General features: G+C 52.3%; 1 protein-coding gene across 4 annotated transcripts in view; it reads right to left on the reverse strand.

The window, feature by feature from the left end:
* Positions 1-19,012, reverse strand: part of syne3 (spectrin repeat containing, nuclear envelope family member 3) — a 177,367-nt gene that overhangs the window by 100,020 nt on the left and 58,335 nt on the right. For 3 of the 4 annotated variants that reach the window (XM_072494474.1, XM_072494472.1, XM_072494473.1), the window contains exon 5: positions 16,212-16,376. The exons of the other annotated variant lie outside the window; for it this stretch is intronic. In XM_072494474.1, the coding sequence (XP_072350575.1) occupies positions 16,212-16,376 (165 nt within the window). The remainder of the gene's footprint in view (positions 1-16,211; positions 16,377-19,012) is intronic. 4 annotated transcript variants of the gene reach the window in all.

Genomic DNA, 19,012 nt, shown 5'->3' on the forward strand with positions numbered 1-19,012 from the left:
GTGCGTGGAAAGTCTTTTACGCAGAGGGTGGTGGGTGCCTGGAACGCTTTGCCAGTGGAGGTGGTAGAGGCGGGCACGATAGCATCATTCAAGATGCATCTAGACAGATATTTGAACGGGCGGGGAACAGCGGGAAGTAGATCCTTGGAAAATAGGCGACAGGTTTAGATAAAGGATCTGGATCGGCGCAGGCTGGGAGGGCCGAAGGGCCTTTCCTGTGCTGTAATTTTCTTTGTTCGTTGTTCTTTGTAATTGACAAGGGGAGGCAGTGGCGTGGGGTATCGTCACTAGACCCATAGTCCACAAGACCCAGGACAATGCTCTGGGGACCTGCGTTCGAATACCAGGGCAGATGGTGGAATTTGAACTCCATAAAATATCTGGAATTAATGCTGACCATGAAACCATTGTTGATTGTTCTAAAAACCCATCTGGTTCACTATTGTCCTTATGAACGAATAAAGAAACAAAAATGCTTATCTCTCCTCATTTGACAAACCTGCCATCCCAGGAATCAGCCTGGTAAACCTTCGCTGCACTCCCTCCATAGCAAGAACATACTTCCTCAGATAAGGACACCAAAACTGCACACAATACTCCAGGTGTGGTCCCACTAATGCCCTGTACAATTGCAGTAGCACATCCCTATTCCTATATTCGAATCCACTCGCTGTGAAGGCCAACATACCATTTGTCTTCTTTCAGCAACTGATGCACGAAGATACCAAGGTCTCGCTGAGTATCCACCTCTCTCATGTATTACAAATCTGTTAGAATTCTTTGAGGAGGTAACAAGGAAGTTAGACAAAGGAAAACCAGCGGACGTGATCTATTTAAATTTCCAGAAGGCCTTTGACAAGGTGCCGCATCAGACACTATGGTGTTACGGGTAAGATCCTGGCATGGATAGAGGATTGGCTGACTGGCAGAAGGCAGAGAGTGGGGATAAAGGGGTCTTTTCAGGATGGCGGCCAGTGACCAGTGGTGTGCCTCAGGGGTCTGTGCTGGGACCACAACTTTTCACAATATACATTAATGATCTGGAAGAAGGAACGGAGGGCACTTTTGCCAAGTTTGCAGATGATACAAAGATCTGTAAAGGGACAGGTAGTATTGAGGAAGCAAGAGGGCTGCAGAAGGACTTGGACAGGCTAGGAGAGTGAGCAAAGAAGTGGCAGGTGGAATACAATGTGGAAAAGTGGGAGGTTATGCATTTTGGAAGGAGGAATGGAGGCATAGACTATTTTCTAAATGGGGAAATGCTGAGGAAATCAGAGGCACAAAGAAACTTTGGGAGTCCTTGTTCAAGTTTCTCTTAAGGTTAATGTGCAGGGACTTCCGTTTGCGGCTATGCAGAGCTAAGCCGCACGATTCGGCAGCTCCCGCTATTACGGACTTTCGGGCTCGTTAGAGGAGCCCCAACTGAATTTTTTTCGAAGACAGCCCGTGGGGAAGGGAAGAGAGAGGTCCCCGTCCAACTTTTATGGACCGGACCAGAAGTGAAACGGCCAAAAAAGCGGCATTGGAGCAGCGGGAGAAGCGAGGGAAGAAAAACAAAATGGCGGTGGCCGGGGACAAAGCGGAGTGCGGGCCGGAGCTGCAGGAGTTCATCAAGCGCTGCTTCGAGGAGCTGCGCAAGGAGATGCTGGCGCCTATGCTGTCGGCAATTGAAGGACTAGGGATGACCCAGAAGGCCCACGAGGTAAAGATCCAGGAGGTACAGAAAAGAGTTAGTGAGAATGAGGACGAGCTCTTGGGCCTGGCGGTGAGAGTGGAGCAGCACGAGGCGCTACACAAGGGGTGGGCGGGAAGACTCGGACACCTGGAGAACAGGTCGAGGAGAAAGAATCTGCGGATCCTGGGTCTCCCTGAGGGAGTGGAGGGGGCTGATGCCGGGGCATACGCGAGCACGATGCTCGGGGCGATGATGGGCGCGGAGGCCCCTTCGAGGTCGCTGGAGCTGGACGGGGCACACCGGGTGCTGGCGAGGAGGCCCAAGGCAAATGAGCCGCCAAGGGCGATGGTGGTGAGATTTCACCGGTTCACTGACAGAGAGAGGGTCCTGAAATGGGCCAAGAAGGAGCGGAGCAGTAAGTGGGACAATGCAGAGATCCGAATATACCCGGACTGGAGTACGGAGGTTGCAAAGCGCAGAGCGGGTTTCAACCGGGCCAAAGCGGTGTTGCACCGGAAAGGATTGAGATTCGGAATGCTGCAGCCAGCGCGACTGTGGGTCACATACAAGGACCAACACTATTATTTCGAAACGCCTGAAGAGGCGTGGACCTTCATACAAACTGAAAATTTGGACTCTAACTGAGGGTTTGTGAGGGTGGGGGAGATGTTTGAGGTTTGATGTGTGATGGTTGTTGTATATAGGGGGACAATCACGCGCAGGAAATGTTACATGGGCTGGGGGAGAGAGACAAGGCCGCGACAGGAGCTGCGCCAGAGGGGGCGGGGCAGCTTTGGAAAGCGCGGGGTTTTTACCGCGCGCGGGAAGGGGAACGAAGGAACGCATACTGATTGGGACACTCCCACACGGGGAGGTCAATGGGACGGCGGGGGACGCCGGGGTCAGCAGACTTACGGGAGTGATATGGGGGCTGCTGCACTGGCCGAAAGGGAATGGGACATAGAAGAGGTGGTTGAGGCAGGGGTCCCCCAGCTGGGGGACTGGAGGGTGAAGGAGGCGCGGACACGGGACTGGCCTAGAAAAGGAGATGGCTAGTCGGGGGGGGGGGGGCCTCCAATCTCCAATCCGGCTGATAACGTGGAACGTGGGGTGCCTGAACGGGCCAGTGAAGAGGGCTCGAGTGTTCGCGCACTTAAAGGGACTGAAGGCAGACGTGGTCATGCTCCAAGAGACACATCTGAAGGTGGCGGACCAGGTCAGGTTAAGAAAGGGATGGGTAGGACAGGTATTCCACTCGGGACTGGACGCGAAGAATAGAGGGGTGGCAATATTGGTGGGGAAGCGGGTGTCATTTGAGGCCAAGACTATCGTAGTGGATAATGGAGGGCGATATGTGATGGTGAGCGGTAGGTTGCAAGGGACATGGGTGGTGCTGGTAAATGTATACGCCCCGAACTGGGATGATGCTGGATTCATGAAGCGTATGTTGGGGCGCATTCCAGACCTGGAGGTAGGAGGCCTGATAATGGGCGGGGACTTCAATACAGTGTTGGACCCAGCACTGGACCGCTCCAGATCAAGGACTGGAAAGAGGCTGGGTGCTTAGGGGGTTTATGGATCAGGTGGGGGGAGTGGACCCATGGAGGTTTGCAAGGCCGCAGGCCAGGGAATTTTCTTTTTTCTCCCATGTGCACAAAGCCTACTCCCGGATAGATTTTTTTGTTCTGGGCAGGGCGCTCATCCCGAGGGTGGAGGGACCGAGGGACGGAGTATTCGGCCATAGCCGTTTCGGATCACGCCCCACACTGGGTGGAACTGGAGCTGGGAGAGGAGAAGATGTGGCGGCTGGGATGTGGGACTGCTGGCAGATGAGGTGGTGTGTGGGAAGGTGAGGGGGTGCATCGAAAGGTACTTGGAGGCCAACGACAACGGGGAGGTGCGAGTGGGGGTGGTATGGGAGGCGTTGAAGGCGGTGATCAGGGGAGAGCTAATCTCCATCAGGGCTCATAGGGAGAAGACAAAGGGCATGGAAAGGGAGAGGTTAGCGGGGGAGATTTTGAGAGTGGACAGGAGATACGCAGAGGCCCCGGAGGAGAGATTACTTGGGGAAAGACGACGGCTCCAGACGGAGTTTGACCTGTTGACCACAGGGAAGGCGGAGGCACAGTGGAGGAAGGCGCAGGGGGCGACCTACGAGTATGGGGAAAAGGCTAGTCGGATGCTGGCACACCAGCTCCGTAAGAGGACGGCAGCGAGGGAAATAGGGGGAGTCAAAGATGGAAGGGGAGCCACGGTTCGGAGTGCGACGAAAATAAACGAGGTATTTAAGGCCTTCTATGAAGAGCTGTACAGATCCCAGCCCCCAGCGGGGGAAGAGGGGATGAGACGATTCCTAGACCAACTGAGATTCCCGAGGGTGGAGGAGCAAGAGGTGGCTGGTTTGGGGGCACCAATTGGGTTGGAGGAGCTGAGCAAGGATTTGGGGAGTATGCAGGCGGGGAAGGCCCCGGGACCGGATGGGTTCCCGGTGGAGTTCTACAGGAAGTACGTAGACCTGTTGGCCCCACTACTAGTGAGGAGCTTTAATGGGGCGAGAGAGGAGGGGACCCTGCCCCCGACAATGTCGGAAGCGACAATTTCTTTGATCCTAAAGCGGGACAAGGACCCACTGCAATGTGGATCGTACAGGCCGATCTCGCTCCTCAATGTGGATGCTAAGTTGCTAGCAAAACTGCTGGCCTCGAGGATCGTGGACTGTGTCCCGGGGGTGATCCACGAGGACCAGACGGGATTCGTAAAGGGCAGGCAATTAAACACTAATATGCGGCGGCTCTTAAACGTGATAATGATGCCATCGGATGAGGGAGAGGCGGAGATAGTGGCAGCTATGGACGCGGAGAAGGCCTTTGACCGAGTAGAGTGGGAGTACCTCTGGGAGGTGCTGCGTAGGTTTGGGTTCGGGGGAGGGTTTATCAGTTGGGTTAAGCTCCTTTACAGAGCCCCGGTGGCGAGTGTAGTGACGAACCGGCGGAGGTCGGAGTACTTTCGGCTGTACCGAGGGACGAGGCAGGGGTGCCCCCTGTCCCCCCGGTGTTTGCATTGGCGATCGAACCCTTGGCCATGTCATTGAGGGAGTCTAATAAATGGAGGGGGGTGGTCCGAGGGGGAGAAGAGCATCGAGTGTCGCTTTATGCGGATGACCTGTTGCTGTACGTGGCGGATCCAATGGAGGGGATGGTGGAGGTCATGCAGACTCTAAGGGAGTTTGGGGAGTTTTCGGGCTATAAGCTCAATGTAGGGAAGAGTGAGCTCTTTGTAGTCCAGGCAGGGGACCAAGAAAGAGGGATGGGGACCTACTGCTGAGGAGGGCGGTGGGGAGTTTTCGGTACCTGGGGGTCCAGATAGCCAGGAGTTGGGGGGCCCTACATAAACTGAATCTGACGAGGTTGGTGGAGCAAATGGAGGAGAACTTCAAAAGATGGGACATGTTACCGCTCTCGCTGGCGGGTAGAGTGCAGTCAGTCAAAATGGTGGTCCTTCCGAGGTTTCTGTTTGTGTTTCAGTGCCTTCCCATCGTGATCACCAAGGCCTTTTTCAAGAGAGTAGGTAGGAGTATTACGGGGTTTGTGTGGGCGAATAGGACCCCGAGGGTAAGGAGAGGGTTCCTGGAACGCAGTGGGGACCGAGGAGGGTTGGCGCTGCCAAACCTAGGGAGCTACTACTGGGCAGCAAATGTGGCGATGATCCGCAAGTGGGTGATGGAGGGAGAGGGGGCGGCATGGAAGAGGATGGAGATGGAGTCCTGTAAAGGAACGAGCCTGGGGGCGTTGGTGACGGCACCGCTGCCGCTCTTGCCGACAAGGTATGCCACGAGCCCGGTGGCGGCAACGCTAAGGTTCTGGGGCCAGTGGAGACGGCACAGGGGTGCAATGGGAGCCTCGGTGTGGTCCCCGATCAGGGGTAACCACCGGTTTGTCCCGGGGAAGATGGAAGGGGGGTTTCAGAGCTGGCATCGGGCGGGGATTAGAAGAATGGGGGACCTGTTCATTGACGGGACGTTTGCGAGCCTAGGGGCACTGGAGGAGAAGTTCGAGATACCCCCAGGAAATGCCTTTAGATATATGCAGGTGAGGGCGTTTGTGAGGCGACAGGTGAGGGAATTCCCGTTGCTCCCGGCACAAGAAATTCAAGAGAGGGTGATCTCGGGTGTATGGGTCGGGGAGGGCAAGGTGTCAGCAATACACCAGGAGATGAAAGAGGGGGAAGCGCTGGTAGAGGAGCTGAAGGGTAAATGGGAGGAGCTGGGGGAGGAGATTGAGGAAGGTCTGTGGGCTGATGCCCTAGGTAGGGTTAATTCCTCTTCCTCGTGTGCCAGGCTTAGCCTGATACAATTTCAGGTGGTTCACAGAGCGCACTTGACGGGGGCGAGGCTGAGTAGGTTCTTTGGGGTGGAGGACAGATGTGGGAGGTGCTCAGGGAGCCCGGCGAACCATGTCCATATGTTTTGGTCATGCCCGGCACTGGAGGGGTTCTGGAGAGGAGTGGCGGGAGCAATATCTCAGGTGGTGAAAGTCCGGGTCAAGCCAAGCTGGGGGCTAGCAATATTTGGAGCAGTGGACGAGCCGGGAGTGCAGGAGGCGAAAGAGGCCGGCATTCTGGCCTTTGCGTCCCTAGTAGCCCAGCGAAGGATCTTGCTAATGTGGACGGAGGCGAAGCCCCCCCAGCGTGGAGGCCTGGATAAATGACATGGCTGGGTTCACAAAGCTGGAGAGGATTAAGTTCGCCTTGAGAGGGTCTATGCAGGGGTTCTACAGGCGGTGGCAACCGTTCCTAGACTATCTTGCGGAGTGTTAGAGGAAGGTCGGTCAGCAGGAGCAGCAACCTGGGGGGGGGGGGGCACGTCCTTGGGGGGGGGGGGGGGGAGAGAAAAATTGTGTTAAAAAACTTTAATAAATATATATATATATATTTTTTAAAAGGTTAACGTGCAGGTTCAGTCGGCAGTTAGGGAGGCAAATGCAATATTAGCATTCATGTCGAGAGGGCTAGAATACAAGAGCACGGGTGTACTGTTGAGGCGGTACAAGGCTCTGGTCAGATCCCATTTGGAGTACTGTGAGCAGTTTTGGGCCCCGTATCGAAGGAAGGATGTGCTGGCCTTGGAAAGGGTCCACAGGAGGTGCACAAAACTGATCCCTGTAATGAAGAACTTGTCATATGAGGAACGGCTGAGGACTCTGGGAGTTTAGAAGGATGAGGGGGGGGATCTTATTGAAACTTACAGGATACTGAGAGGCCTGGATAGAGTGGACATGGAGAGGATGTTTCCACTTGTAGGAAAAACTAGAACCAGAGGGCACAACTGAAGGGTCGATTCTTGAAAATATCGTTTGGAGTATTGTGAGCAGTTTTGTGCCCCATATCGAAAGAAGGATATGCTGGGGCCTTGGAAAGGGTCCAGAGGAGATTCACAAGAATGATCCCTGGAATGAAGAGCTTGTCATATGAGGAACGGTTGGGGATTCTGAGTCTGTACTTGGAGTTCAGAAGGATGAGGGGGGATCTTATTGAAACTTACAGGATACTGCGAAGCCTGGATAGAGTGGAGGAGAGGATGTTTCCACTTACAGGAAAAACTAGAACCAGAGGACACAATCTCAGACTAAAGGTTCGATCCTTTAAAACAGAGATGAGGAGGAATTTCTTCAGCCAGAGGGTGTGGAATCTGTGGAACTCTTTGCCGCAGAAGGCTGTGGAGGCCAAATCACTGAGTGCTTTTAAGACAGAGATAGATAGGTTCTTGATTAATCAGGGGTTATGGGGAGAAGGCAGGAGAAAGGGGATGAGAAAAATATCAGCCATGATTAAATGCCAGACCAGACTCGATGGACCGAGTGGCCTAATTCTGTTCCTATGTCTTATGGTCTTGATTTATACCCATTCAAATAATAATCTGCCTTCCTATTTTTGCTGCTGAAGCAGATAACTTCACATTATCCACATTATATTACATCTGCCATGCATATGCCCACTCGCTCAGCCTGTCCAAATCCAGCTGAAGCATCTCTGCATCCTCCTCACAGCTCACCCTCCCACCCAACTTTGTATCGTCTGCAAATTTGGAGATAATACATTTTGTTCCCTCATCCAAATCATTAATATATAATGTGAACAGTTGGGGTCCTAGCGCAGATCCCTGCGGTGCCCCACTAGCCCCTGCCTGCCAATGGGAAAAAGACCGATTTATTCCAACTCTTTGCTTCCTGCCTGCTCACCAGCTTTCTATCCATCTCAAGACACCTACCCGCAATCACAAGTTCTTTAACTTTACATAGTAACCTGCTCTGTGAGACCTTGTTGAAAGCCTTCCGAAAATCTAAATAAACCACATCCACCGGTTCTCCCTGATCAACTCTGCTAGTTACATCTTCAAAGAATTCCAGTTGATTTTTCAAGCATGATTTCCCTTTTGTAAATCCATGCTGACTTTGTCTGATTACACCACTGCTTTCCAAATGCTGTGCTGTGAAACCCTTGATAATGGACTCCAGACTTCCGGGTGCGGCTATGCAGAGCTAGGTCGCACATTCGGCAGCTCCTGCTTGGAACGGACTTTTGGGCTCTTTTACAGGGCCCCCACGGCATTTGTTCGACATTTCCCGGTGTGGGAAGAAGGCGGCAATATTCCCCCGACAGTGTCCCCCAGGAAGGGTATGTCTCTTGGTTGCCAGACACACGCAGAAACAGTGAAAGATTTGGCTGCAACTACAGGATAAACAGGGCCTCTTCCAGCATGCAGGCGGGGGAAGGGCAAGCTTAAAGCTGCAAGCTGACCTGAGGGCCTGTATCAAAGGTGAATTCTAGCAGCAGAGGGAACAACTGTGAAAAGACCTCATCAAGGCCACTGAAGGGACTTCCGGTTGCGGTGATGCCTAGCTAGCCGCACGCTTCGGCGGCTCCAGCTCCGACGGACCTTCGGGCTCTTTTAAGAGCCCCAACGGGGAATTTTTCGACGACGCAACCCGGTGTGGGGCGTGTGAGAAGGGAGTCCCCCCCAAACGAAGGAGGAAAAAACCGGCGGCGGCGGCTGCAGCGCGAGGAATCGTCGACCAAAGGGTCAGAAAGAGAGAAGTACAAGATGGCGGCGGAGAAAGCGCAGGCGACATGGGGGCCTGAGCATGAAATTGTGAGACGGTGCGTGGAGCTGCTGAAGAGGGAGGTGCTGACCCCGTTGCTACAGGCAATTGAGGGGCTCAAGGAGACATTAAAGACCCAGGAGACAGAGCTCCGTGTGGTGGAGCAGAAGGTGACAGATATTGAGGACGAGATCCTGGGCCTGGCGGTTAAGACACAGACGCACGAGACACTTCATAAAAAGTGTACTGAAAGGATCGAAGCCCTAGAAAATGGAGCGCGAAGGAAGAACCTTCGGATACTGGGTCTCCCTGAGGGTGTGGAAGGAGTGGACTGTGGAGCGTACGCAAGTACGATGCTGAGCTCACTGATGGGTGCTGAGGCCCCTACGGGCCCCTTGGAGGTGGAGTGGGCAAATCGGATTCCGGCGAGAAGACCAAAAGCGGGAGAACCACCCAGGGCGATAATCGTGCGATTTTACCGCCTTAAGGATAGAGAAGAGGTCCTGAGATGGGCTAAAAAGGTGCGGAGTAGCAGATGGGAGAATGCAGTGGTACGGGTATACCAGGATTGGAGTGCGGAGGTGGCGAGAAGGAGGGCGAGCTTCAACCGAGCCAAAGAGGTGTTGCATAAAAGGAAGGTGAAGTTCGGGATGCTGCAGCCGGCAAGACTATGGGTCACGTATCAGGAGAGACACCATTATTTTGAGACGGCGGAGGAAGCATGGACCTTCATCAAAGAAGAGAAATTGGATCGGAACTGAGGGACTGATGCTGCAGGAAATGTTATTGTTAATGTTACGGTGGAAGTTAATTGAGAAGTAAACAGGGAAGGGGGGAGACATTGGGGAAATGTGGGCGCCGGTGAGGGGGGAAAGACGGGACATAGTTGGAGAATGGGGAAGGGGAGGGGGAGGGGAAAGGGAGCTGCGCCATAAGAGGCGGGTCAGGTAAAGGGATGTTCCCGCACCAGAAAGAATAAGGCGGGAAGACAGGCGCAAGGCGGATGGGAGTTCCCCACATGGGGGGGGTCGAGGAGTGAGCAGGAGTAGCCGGGGTCAGTTGAAGTTAGCTGACTTACGGAAGTAATATGGGGGGAGCAATCAAGCTAGAAAGAGATCTAGCGGGGAGGGGAGGAGGGAGGGAGAAGGGGGGGGGGGACAACTGGGTTGCTGCTGCGGAAATCCAAAAGGAAATGGCTAAAGAGTGGGTGGGCGGGGATGGTGTGCGACGCTGGGGGAGCGAGCGGGAGCGCGGAGGCGGGATATGGGACTGGCCTAGAGAAGGTAATGGCTAGTCGACACGGGAGGGGGGCAGGTAGCCCCCTAGTGAGGCTGATCACGTGGAACGTGAGAGGATTGAACGGACCGATAAAAAGGGCCCGAGTGCTCGCGCATTTGAAAGGACTAAGGGCAGACGTGGTTATGCTCCAAGAGACGCACCTAAAGGTGGCGGACCAAGTTAGGCTAAGGAAAGGATGGGTGGGACAGGTGTTCCACTCAGGACTGGACGCAAAGAATAGAGGGGTGGCCATTTTGGTGGGGAAACAGGTCGCATTTGAAGCAAAGAACAGCGTAGCAGATAGCGGAGGTAGATATGTAATGGTGAGTGGCAGGCTGGAGGGAATGGAGGTCGTGTTGGTTAACGTGTATGCCCCAAACTGGGACGATGCGGGATTTATGAGACGGATGCTGGGGCGTATACCGGACCTGGAGGTAGGAAACTTGATTTTAGGAGGGGACTTTAATACGGTGCTGGACCCGGGGCTAGATAGATCCAGCTCAAGGACCGGAAGAAGGCCGGCAGCGGCCAAGGTACTTAAGGGGTTTATGGACCAAATGGGGGGAGTGGATCCATGGCGATTTCTTAGACCTAGGGCTAGGGAGTATTCCTTCTTCTCCCATGTCCATAAAGTGTACTCCCGGATAGATTTTTTTGTTTTGGGAAGGTCGTTGATCTCTAGGGTGGAAGAAGCTGAGTACTCAGCCATAGCGGTTTCGGATCATGCCCCACATTGGGTGGACCTGGAATTAGGAGAGGAAAGGGAGCAGAGAACACTCTGGCGATTAGATGTGGGACTGATGGCGGATGAGAGAGTGTGTGCAAGAGTGCGGGGGTGTATTGAGAGATACCTGGAGGTCAATGACGACGGCGAGGTCCCGGTGGGAGTGGTATGGGAAGCACTAAAAGCGGTGGTCAGAGGAGAGCTGATCTCCATTGGGGCCCACAAAAGGAAAACAGAGGCCAAGGAAAGGGAAAGATTACTGGGGGAGATTTTAAGGGTGGATAGGGAATTTGCAGAGACCCCGGAGGAGGAATTGTACAGGGAGAGGAGACGACTCCAGACGGAATTTGACCTTCTGACCACCAGAAAGGCGGAGGTACTGTGGAGGAAGGCACAGGGGAGGAGGTATGAATATGGGGAAAAGGCGAGTCGCCTGTTGGCTCATCAATTGCGAAAGAGGGCAGCAGCGAGGGAAATAGGAGGAATTAGAGACGAAAGGGGAGACACGGTGCGAAGGGCAGGAAAGATAAATGAGGTGTTCAAGACCTTCTATGAGGAACTGTATAGGTCTCAACCCCCAGAGGGAGAGGAGGGGATGCGGCAGTTCCTGGACCAATTGAGGTTCCCGAAAGTGGAGGAGCGGGGGGTGGTAGGCCTGGGGGCACCGATTGGGGTGGACGAGGTTATTAAGGGACTGGGAAGCATGCAAGCAGGGAAGGCCCCAGGACCAGACGGGTTCCCGGTGGAGTATTACAGAAAATATGTGGACTTGTTGGCCCCGTTGATGGTGAGGACGTTCAATGAGGCCAGGAAAGGGGGGACTCTACCCCCGATGATGTCGGAGGCGACGATATCGTTAATTTTGAAGAGGGATAAAGATCCGTTGCAGTGCGGGTCCTATAGACCCATTTCATTGTTGAACGTGGACGCCAAATTGTTGGCAAAGGTACTGGCATCGAGGATAGAGGACTGTGTCCCGGGGGTGGTGCACGAAGACCAGACAGGGTTCGTAAAAGGGAGACAACTGAATGTTAACGTGCGACGACTATTAGGGGTGATAATGATGCCCCCAGTGGAGGGGGAGGCAGAGATAGTGGCGGCAATGGACGCAGAGAAGGCATTTGATAGGGTGGAGTGGGAGTATTTATGAGAAGTGTTAAGGAGGTTTGGGTTTGGGAACGGGTTTATTAGCTGGGTTAGACTTCTTTATGGGGCTCCAACGGCAAGCGTAGTTACAGGTCGACATAGATCGGAGTATTTCCGACTATATAGGGGAACAAGACAGGGATGCCCGCTGTCTCCATTGTTGTTCGCGTTGGCAATTGAACCTCTGGCCATGGCGTTGAGAGACTCCAGGAAATGGAGAGGGGTGATTAGAGGGGGAGAAGAACACCGAGTCTCGTTATATGCGGATGACCTATTGTTATACGTGTCGGACCCAGCGGGGGGAATGATAGAGGTTATGCGAATTTTGAGGGGGTTCGGGGATTTCTCGGGGTATAGGCTAAACATGGGGAAGAGTGAATTATTTGTGATACATCCAGGGGACCAGAGTAGAGAGATAGAAGGCTTGCCTCTAAGGAAAGTGGAAAGAAACTTCCGATACCTGGGGATTCAGATCGCTAGGAGCTGGGGAACCTTGCACAGACTTAATCTGACACGGTTGGTAGAACAAATGGAGGAGGACTTCAAGAGGTGGGACATGCAGCCTCTATCGCTGGCGGGCAGGGTGCAAGCAATTAAGATGATGGTCCTCCCGAGGTTCTTATTTGTATTTCAATGTCTCCCTATCCTAATCACTAAGACCTTTTTTAATAAAATAGACAGGAGCATCACGAGCTTCGTGTGGGCAGGGAAAGTTCCGAGAGTAAGGAGGGGGTTCCTTCAGCGTAGTAGGGACAGAGGAGGATTGGCACTACCGAACTTGGGCGATTACTATTGGGCCGCCAATGTGGCAATGATACGTAAATGGATGATGGAGGGTGAGGGAGCGGCGTGGGAAAGACTGGAGAGAAAGTCCTGTAAAGGGACGAGTTTAGAGGCGCTGGTGACGGCGCCGCTACCGATCTCACCTAAAAAGTTTACCACGAACCCGGTGGTGGCGGCAACATTAAATATCTGGGGACAGTGGAGGCGACAGAGAGGGGTGCGGGGAGCCCTGGTGGGGTCCCCAATCAGGAACAACCATAGGTTCGCCCCAGGAAGAATGGATGGAGGATTTCAGAACTGGTTCCAGTTGGGAATTAGGAGGGTGGGAGATTTATTTATAGATGGGACTTTTGCGAGCTTGGGAGCATTGGAGGAAAAGTATAAGTTGCCCCGGGGAAATTTCTTGAGATATATGCAGGTGAGGGCATTTACTAGACAACAGGTGAGGGAATTTCCATTGCTCCCGACACAGGGGATACAGGACAGGGTGCTTTCAGGGGTGTGGGTCGGAGAGGGCAAGGTGTCAGAGATTTACCGAGAGATGAGGGAAGAGGGGGAGGAGTCGGTGGGCGAACTAAAAGGAAAGTGGGAAGAAGAACTAGGGGAGGAGATAGAGGAGGGTATGTGGGCTGATGCCCTAAGCAGGGTAAATTCCTCTTCCTCATGCGCCAGGCTTAGCCTGATTCAATTTAAGGTGCTACATAGAGCACACATAACGGGAGCAAGATTGAGCAGGTTCTTTGGAGTGGAGGACAAATGTGGGAGGTGTGGCGGGAGCCCGGCAAACCACGCACATATGTTTTGGGCATGCCCGGCACTGGAAGGGTATTGGAAGGGAGTGACGGGAGTGATTTCGCGGGTGGCGAAGGCCCGGGTCAAACCAGGCTGGGGGTTAGCTCTATTTGGAGTTGCGGAAGAGCCGGGAGTGCAGGAGGCGAAAGAGGCCGACGTTGTGGCCTTTGCGTCCCTAGTAGCCCGGCGCAGGATCCTACTCATGTGGAAGGAGGCGAAACCCCCCGGACTGGAGGCCTGGGTAAATGATATGGCGGGGTTCATTAAACTGGAGCAGATAAAGTTTGCCCTGAGAGGATCGGCTCAAGGGTTCACCAGGCGGTGGCAGCCATTTCTCGACTACCTAGGGGAACGTTAGAGGGAAGACAGATGACCAGCAGCAGCAACCCAGGGGGAGGGGGGGGGGGGGGGGGGAGGGGGGGTTTAGTTTAGGTCAAAGATAAAGGGGTTTTGTTACTTGTGTATTGTTTAAAATTTCTGTATTGTTATTGTTGCGTTTGCTTTGTAAGAGGGGAAAAATTGTTGTTTGGGAAAAAATTTTCAATAAAACATTTATAAAAAAAAAGATAATGGACTCCAGCCACTTCCCTACTACCGACGCTAGGCTCACAGGTCTATAGTTCCGTTTTTTCTCCACCTCTCTTTTTGAATAGCAGGGTTACATTCGCTACCCTCCAATCTGTAGGAACCATTCCAGAGTCCAAAGTATTTTGTAAAATGAACACCAATGAAATGAAATGAATGAAAATCGCTTGTTATCACAGGAAAGCTTCAAATGAAGTTACTGTGAAAAGCCCCTAGTCACCACATTCCGGCGCCTGTTCGGCGAGGCTGGGACGGGAATTGAACTCGCGCTGCTGGCCTGCCTTGGTCTGCTTTAAAAGCCAGCTAAACCAGCCCCTATGGAGCTACTATTTCTTGTGCCACTTCCTTAATTACTCTGGGATGAAGATTATTAGGTCCTGGAGATTTATCTGCCTTCAATCCCATTCATTTGCCTAAAACCATTTCTCTACTAATGAAGATACCATATCGACAACCCAACTGCCCACCGAACCCCCACCACCGCCAACCTCACCCTATCACCTGGCGCCAGAATCGGCTTCCTGCCAACCCCTCTTGGTGCTGGCGTTTCCATGTAAAGTGGTGAAAGCTATTTTTCCTATTTGTGGTGAAGCTGACTCTCGACAGTAACAGTTCCAGAGGAAGGTGCTTTAGATAATTCATCCAAGTACTCAATCTTCCAGGTGTGAAGTATCAGCAGCATTTACAATCACAGGGTATGTACTGACCAGTGAGGAAAATGGGTTGGTAGCGTGACTCAATGCCCAGCAGTTAAAAAAAAGGAACCCTGATTGGGCTGGACTTCAATCCAGGGTGTGGGAAGAAAAGTTGATTTTTGATGGTAATGTGTTTGGAAGATAGAAGGATCATTTACCCTCAGTTCTCTAAGCGATAGAAGGATCATGTACCCTCAGTTCTCTAAGCGACAGAAGGATCATTTACCCTCATAGAACATAGAACATTACAGCGCAGTACAGGCCCTTCGGCCCTCGATGTTGCACCGACCTGTGAAACCACTCTAAAGCCCATCTACACTATTCCCTTATCGTCCATATGTCTATCCAATGACCATTTGAATGCCCTTCGTGTTGGCGAGTCCACTACTGTTGCAGGCAGGACATTCCACGCCCTTACTACTCTCGGAGTAAAGAACCTACCTCTGACATCTGTCCTATATCTATCTCCCCTCAATTTAAAGCTATGTCCCCTCGTGCTAGACATCACCATCCGAGGAAAAAGGCTCTCACTGTCCACCCTATCCAATCCTCTGATCATCTTGTATGCCTCAATTGAGTCACCTCTTAACCTTCTTCTCTCTAACGAAAACAGCCTCAAGTCCCTCAGCCTTTCCTCATAAGATCTTCCCTCCATACCAGGCAACATTCTGGTAAATCTCCTCTGCACCCTTTCCAATGCTTCCACATCCTTCCTATAATGCGGTGACCAGAATTGCACGCAATACTCCAAATGCGGCCGCACCAGAGTTTTGTACAGCTGCAACATGACCTCATGGCTCCGAAACTCAATCCCTCTACCAATAAAAGCTAACACACCGTAAGCCTTCTTAAAAACCCTCTCAACCTGGGTGGCAACTTTCAGGGATCAATGTACATGGACACCAAGATCTCTCTGCTCATCCATACTGCCAAGAATCTTACCATTAGCCCAGTGCTCTGTCTTTCTGTTATTCCTTCCAAAATGAATCACCTCACACTTTTCTGCATTAAACTCCATTTGCCACCTCTCAGCCCAGTGCTGCAGCTTATCTATGTCACTCTGTAACTTGTAACATCCTTCCGCACTGTCCACAACTCCACCGACTTTAGTGTCATCTGCAAATTTACTCCCCCATCCTTCTACGCCCTCCTCCAGGTCATTTATAAAAATGACAAACAGCAGTGGCCCCAAAACAGATCCTTGTGGTACACCACTAGTAACTGGACTCCAGTCTCAACATTTCCCATCAACCACCACCCTTTGTCTTCTTTCAGCGAGCCAATTTCTGATCCACATCTCTAAATCACCCTCAATCCCCAGCCTCTGTATTTTCTACAGTAGCCTACCATGGGGAACCTTATCAAACCCTCAGCTCTCTAAGCGATAGAAGGATAATTTACCCTCCGTTCTCTTAAGCGATAGAAGGATCATTTACCCTCAGTTCTCTAAGCGATCCCTCTATGTGATCCTTGCTGGCTTTCCGTGCTTTGCAATTGTTATATTTTTCCTTCATAGAGTGCAGCCAGTTTTGGAATTTCTCCCGATTGTCTGTGTATATCTGATGCACTTGGACCATTGCTTCCAAATTCAGCACCTTTTTCTGAAACAGAAAAAACAGATCTGAAACCGAGCAGCAATTCATTCACCATCAGTTCATTCCTTTTCCAGCTGTCTGCCTCTGGGACCAAAGCCAGAGGCTCTCCCAGGACCAGTGAATGCCCTCTCAAACTCTCCAAGGAAATGCCCCTTCCACTCTGTAGAGAGTATACTCCCCTCACTCACAATTTCTCCAAGGGCAGCAAATGACCCATAACCCCCATCTCCCCAAACTGACGAAGCCCCTCCCATCGTCTGCCCACCTCACCCCCCAACCTCACCCCATCACCTGGGACCAGCATCCACCTCCTGCCACCCCCTCTTGGAGCTGACCTTTTTAATATGCCTTCCTTTTTCTTAACCAATTATTATTTTCCCACCAACCGGGTATTTGACCGTGTCAGTATTTCCTACATTTCTGCTCTCATCCTTTCCCTTCCCTCCCAGAGTCATGATCGTTCCCCATGTCCTCACCTTCCACTCTACTAACCTGCTTATTCAGCAGATCATTCTTCACCATTTCTACCATTTCCAGCATGATGCCAATAAAAACATCTTCCCTCTTCCGTCCCAGAAGTCCGAAAGGACAATTCCATCTGTAACACCAGTCTACTCCTCTCTCAACCCCACCATCTTCTCCCGACCCCATGGCACCGTCCCTTGCAAGGTCATGAGGTGTAACCTTTTGCCTCCTCCCTTCACACTGTCATCGGCCCCAAACATTTTATCCAGGTGAAACAGCGATTTACTGTATTCAACCTAGTTTTCACGTTGACTTCTCTGTACTCTGCCTCCTGCAAGAAAAATGGAAGGAAACAGCACCTCACCTTTTGATCAACACTCTACAGCTTCCCAGACTCAACAAGGAGTTCAACAATATCCGATTGTAACACCTCCCCCTTTTTATTTGGACAGCTGTCTTTAATGATTTCTTCCCATTTACACCTCCTCAACACACAACTTATGCTTTACCAGCCCCAGTACCATCCCCTTCGCCAGCCTTCCGAAGCCAATCCCCTGCCCTGTAACCTCACTCTAAGGGGCAATTTGACATGTCCAATCCACCTAACCTGCTTTTCATTGGACTGTGGGAGAAAACTGAGCACCCAGAGGAAACCCACGCAGACACGAGGAGAACGTGCAGACTCTGCACAGACAGTCACCCAAGGTGGGTCACCCAAGGTGGGAATCGAACCTGGGACCCTGACGCTTTGAGGCAGCAATGTTAACCCGAGTCCCTGGCACTGTGAGACAGCAGTGTTTCCCCGGGTCCCTGGCACTGTGAGACAGCCGTGTTACCCCGGGTCCCTGGCACTGTGAGACAGCAGTGTTAACCCGGGTCCCTGGCACTGTGAGACAGCAGTGTTAACCCGGGTCACTGGCTCTGTGAGACAGCAGTGTTAACCCGGTGCCTGGCACTGTGAGACAGCAGTGTTAACCCGGGTCCCTGGCACTGTGAGACAGCAGTGTTAACCTGGGTCCCTGGCGCTGTGAGACAGCAGTGTTAACCCGGGTCCCTGGCACTGAGACAGCAGCGTTAACACCGGGTCCCTGGCACTGTGAGACAGCAGTGTTAACCTGGGTCCCTGGCACTGAGAGACAGCAGTGTTAACCCGGATCCCTGGCACTGTGAGACAGCAGTGTTACCCCGGGTCCCTGGCACTGTGAGGTAGCAATGTTAACCCGAGTCCCTGGCACTGTGAGACAGCAGTGTTACCCCGGGTCCCTGGCACTGTGAGGCAGCAGTGTTACCCCGGGTCCCTGGCACTGTGAGACAGCAGTATTAACCCGGGTCCCTGGCACTGTGAGACAGCAGTGTTACCCCGGGTCCCTGGCACTGTGAGACAGCAGTGTTACCCCGGATCCCTGGCACTGTGAGACAGCAGTTTTACCCCGGGTCCCTGGCACTGTGAGGCAGCAGTGTTACCCCAGGTCCCTGGCACTGTGAGACAGCAGTGTTACCCCTGGTCGCAGCCTGGGTGAGGTAAGTACTGATTAACAACTTACCTTGCAGGTCAGCTGTTTAGTTCGGGAGTGAGAGCTGGGACCTTAGAAACAGCGCGGGAATTTGAAAAAGCGCGGGAGCTGCGAGGCAGAGGGGACCGTTTAAAAGGTCGCTGCCTGGGTGAGGTAAGTACTGATTAACAACTTGCTTACCTTGCAGGCCAAGTCGATTTCAGCAGGAGCTGAGCAGGCTAGTCCATTTCAGCGGGGGCAGTGCGGAAGTGATTTCTGGGAGGTAAGTCTCTCCTTTAAATTTTTTAAAATTTAAATTAGTGTTTTAGGCGGGAACAGGAAGTCGACCCGCGGACGTCTGGGAAGACCCTCACCAATAAATTCTGGTGGAGAGGAAACCCGAGACACTACACGTGTAGTGTCTCCCACCTGCCCTCCTCCTCTAACCTAATAATAAAACCCATTGGTCTGAGGTAAGTACCATATTTTATTATTGTTATTAATATTTTTTTTTTATATAATAAATTTAATTTAGTTGTTAGCCAGATCTTGGTAGAAAGTTAGAGGGATGGCAGGGAAGGGAGTGCAATGTTCCTCCTGCAGGATGTTTGAGGTGAGGGATGCCGTTAGTGTCCCTGCTGATTTTGCCTGCAGGAAGTGCTGCCATCTCCAGCTCCTCCAAGA

Source organism: Scyliorhinus torazame, chromosome 2 (genome assembly GCF_047496885.1).
Source record: "Scyliorhinus torazame isolate Kashiwa2021f chromosome 2, sScyTor2.1, whole genome shotgun sequence".
Lineage (NCBI taxonomy): Eukaryota > Metazoa > Chordata > Chondrichthyes > Carcharhiniformes > Scyliorhinidae > Scyliorhinus > Scyliorhinus torazame.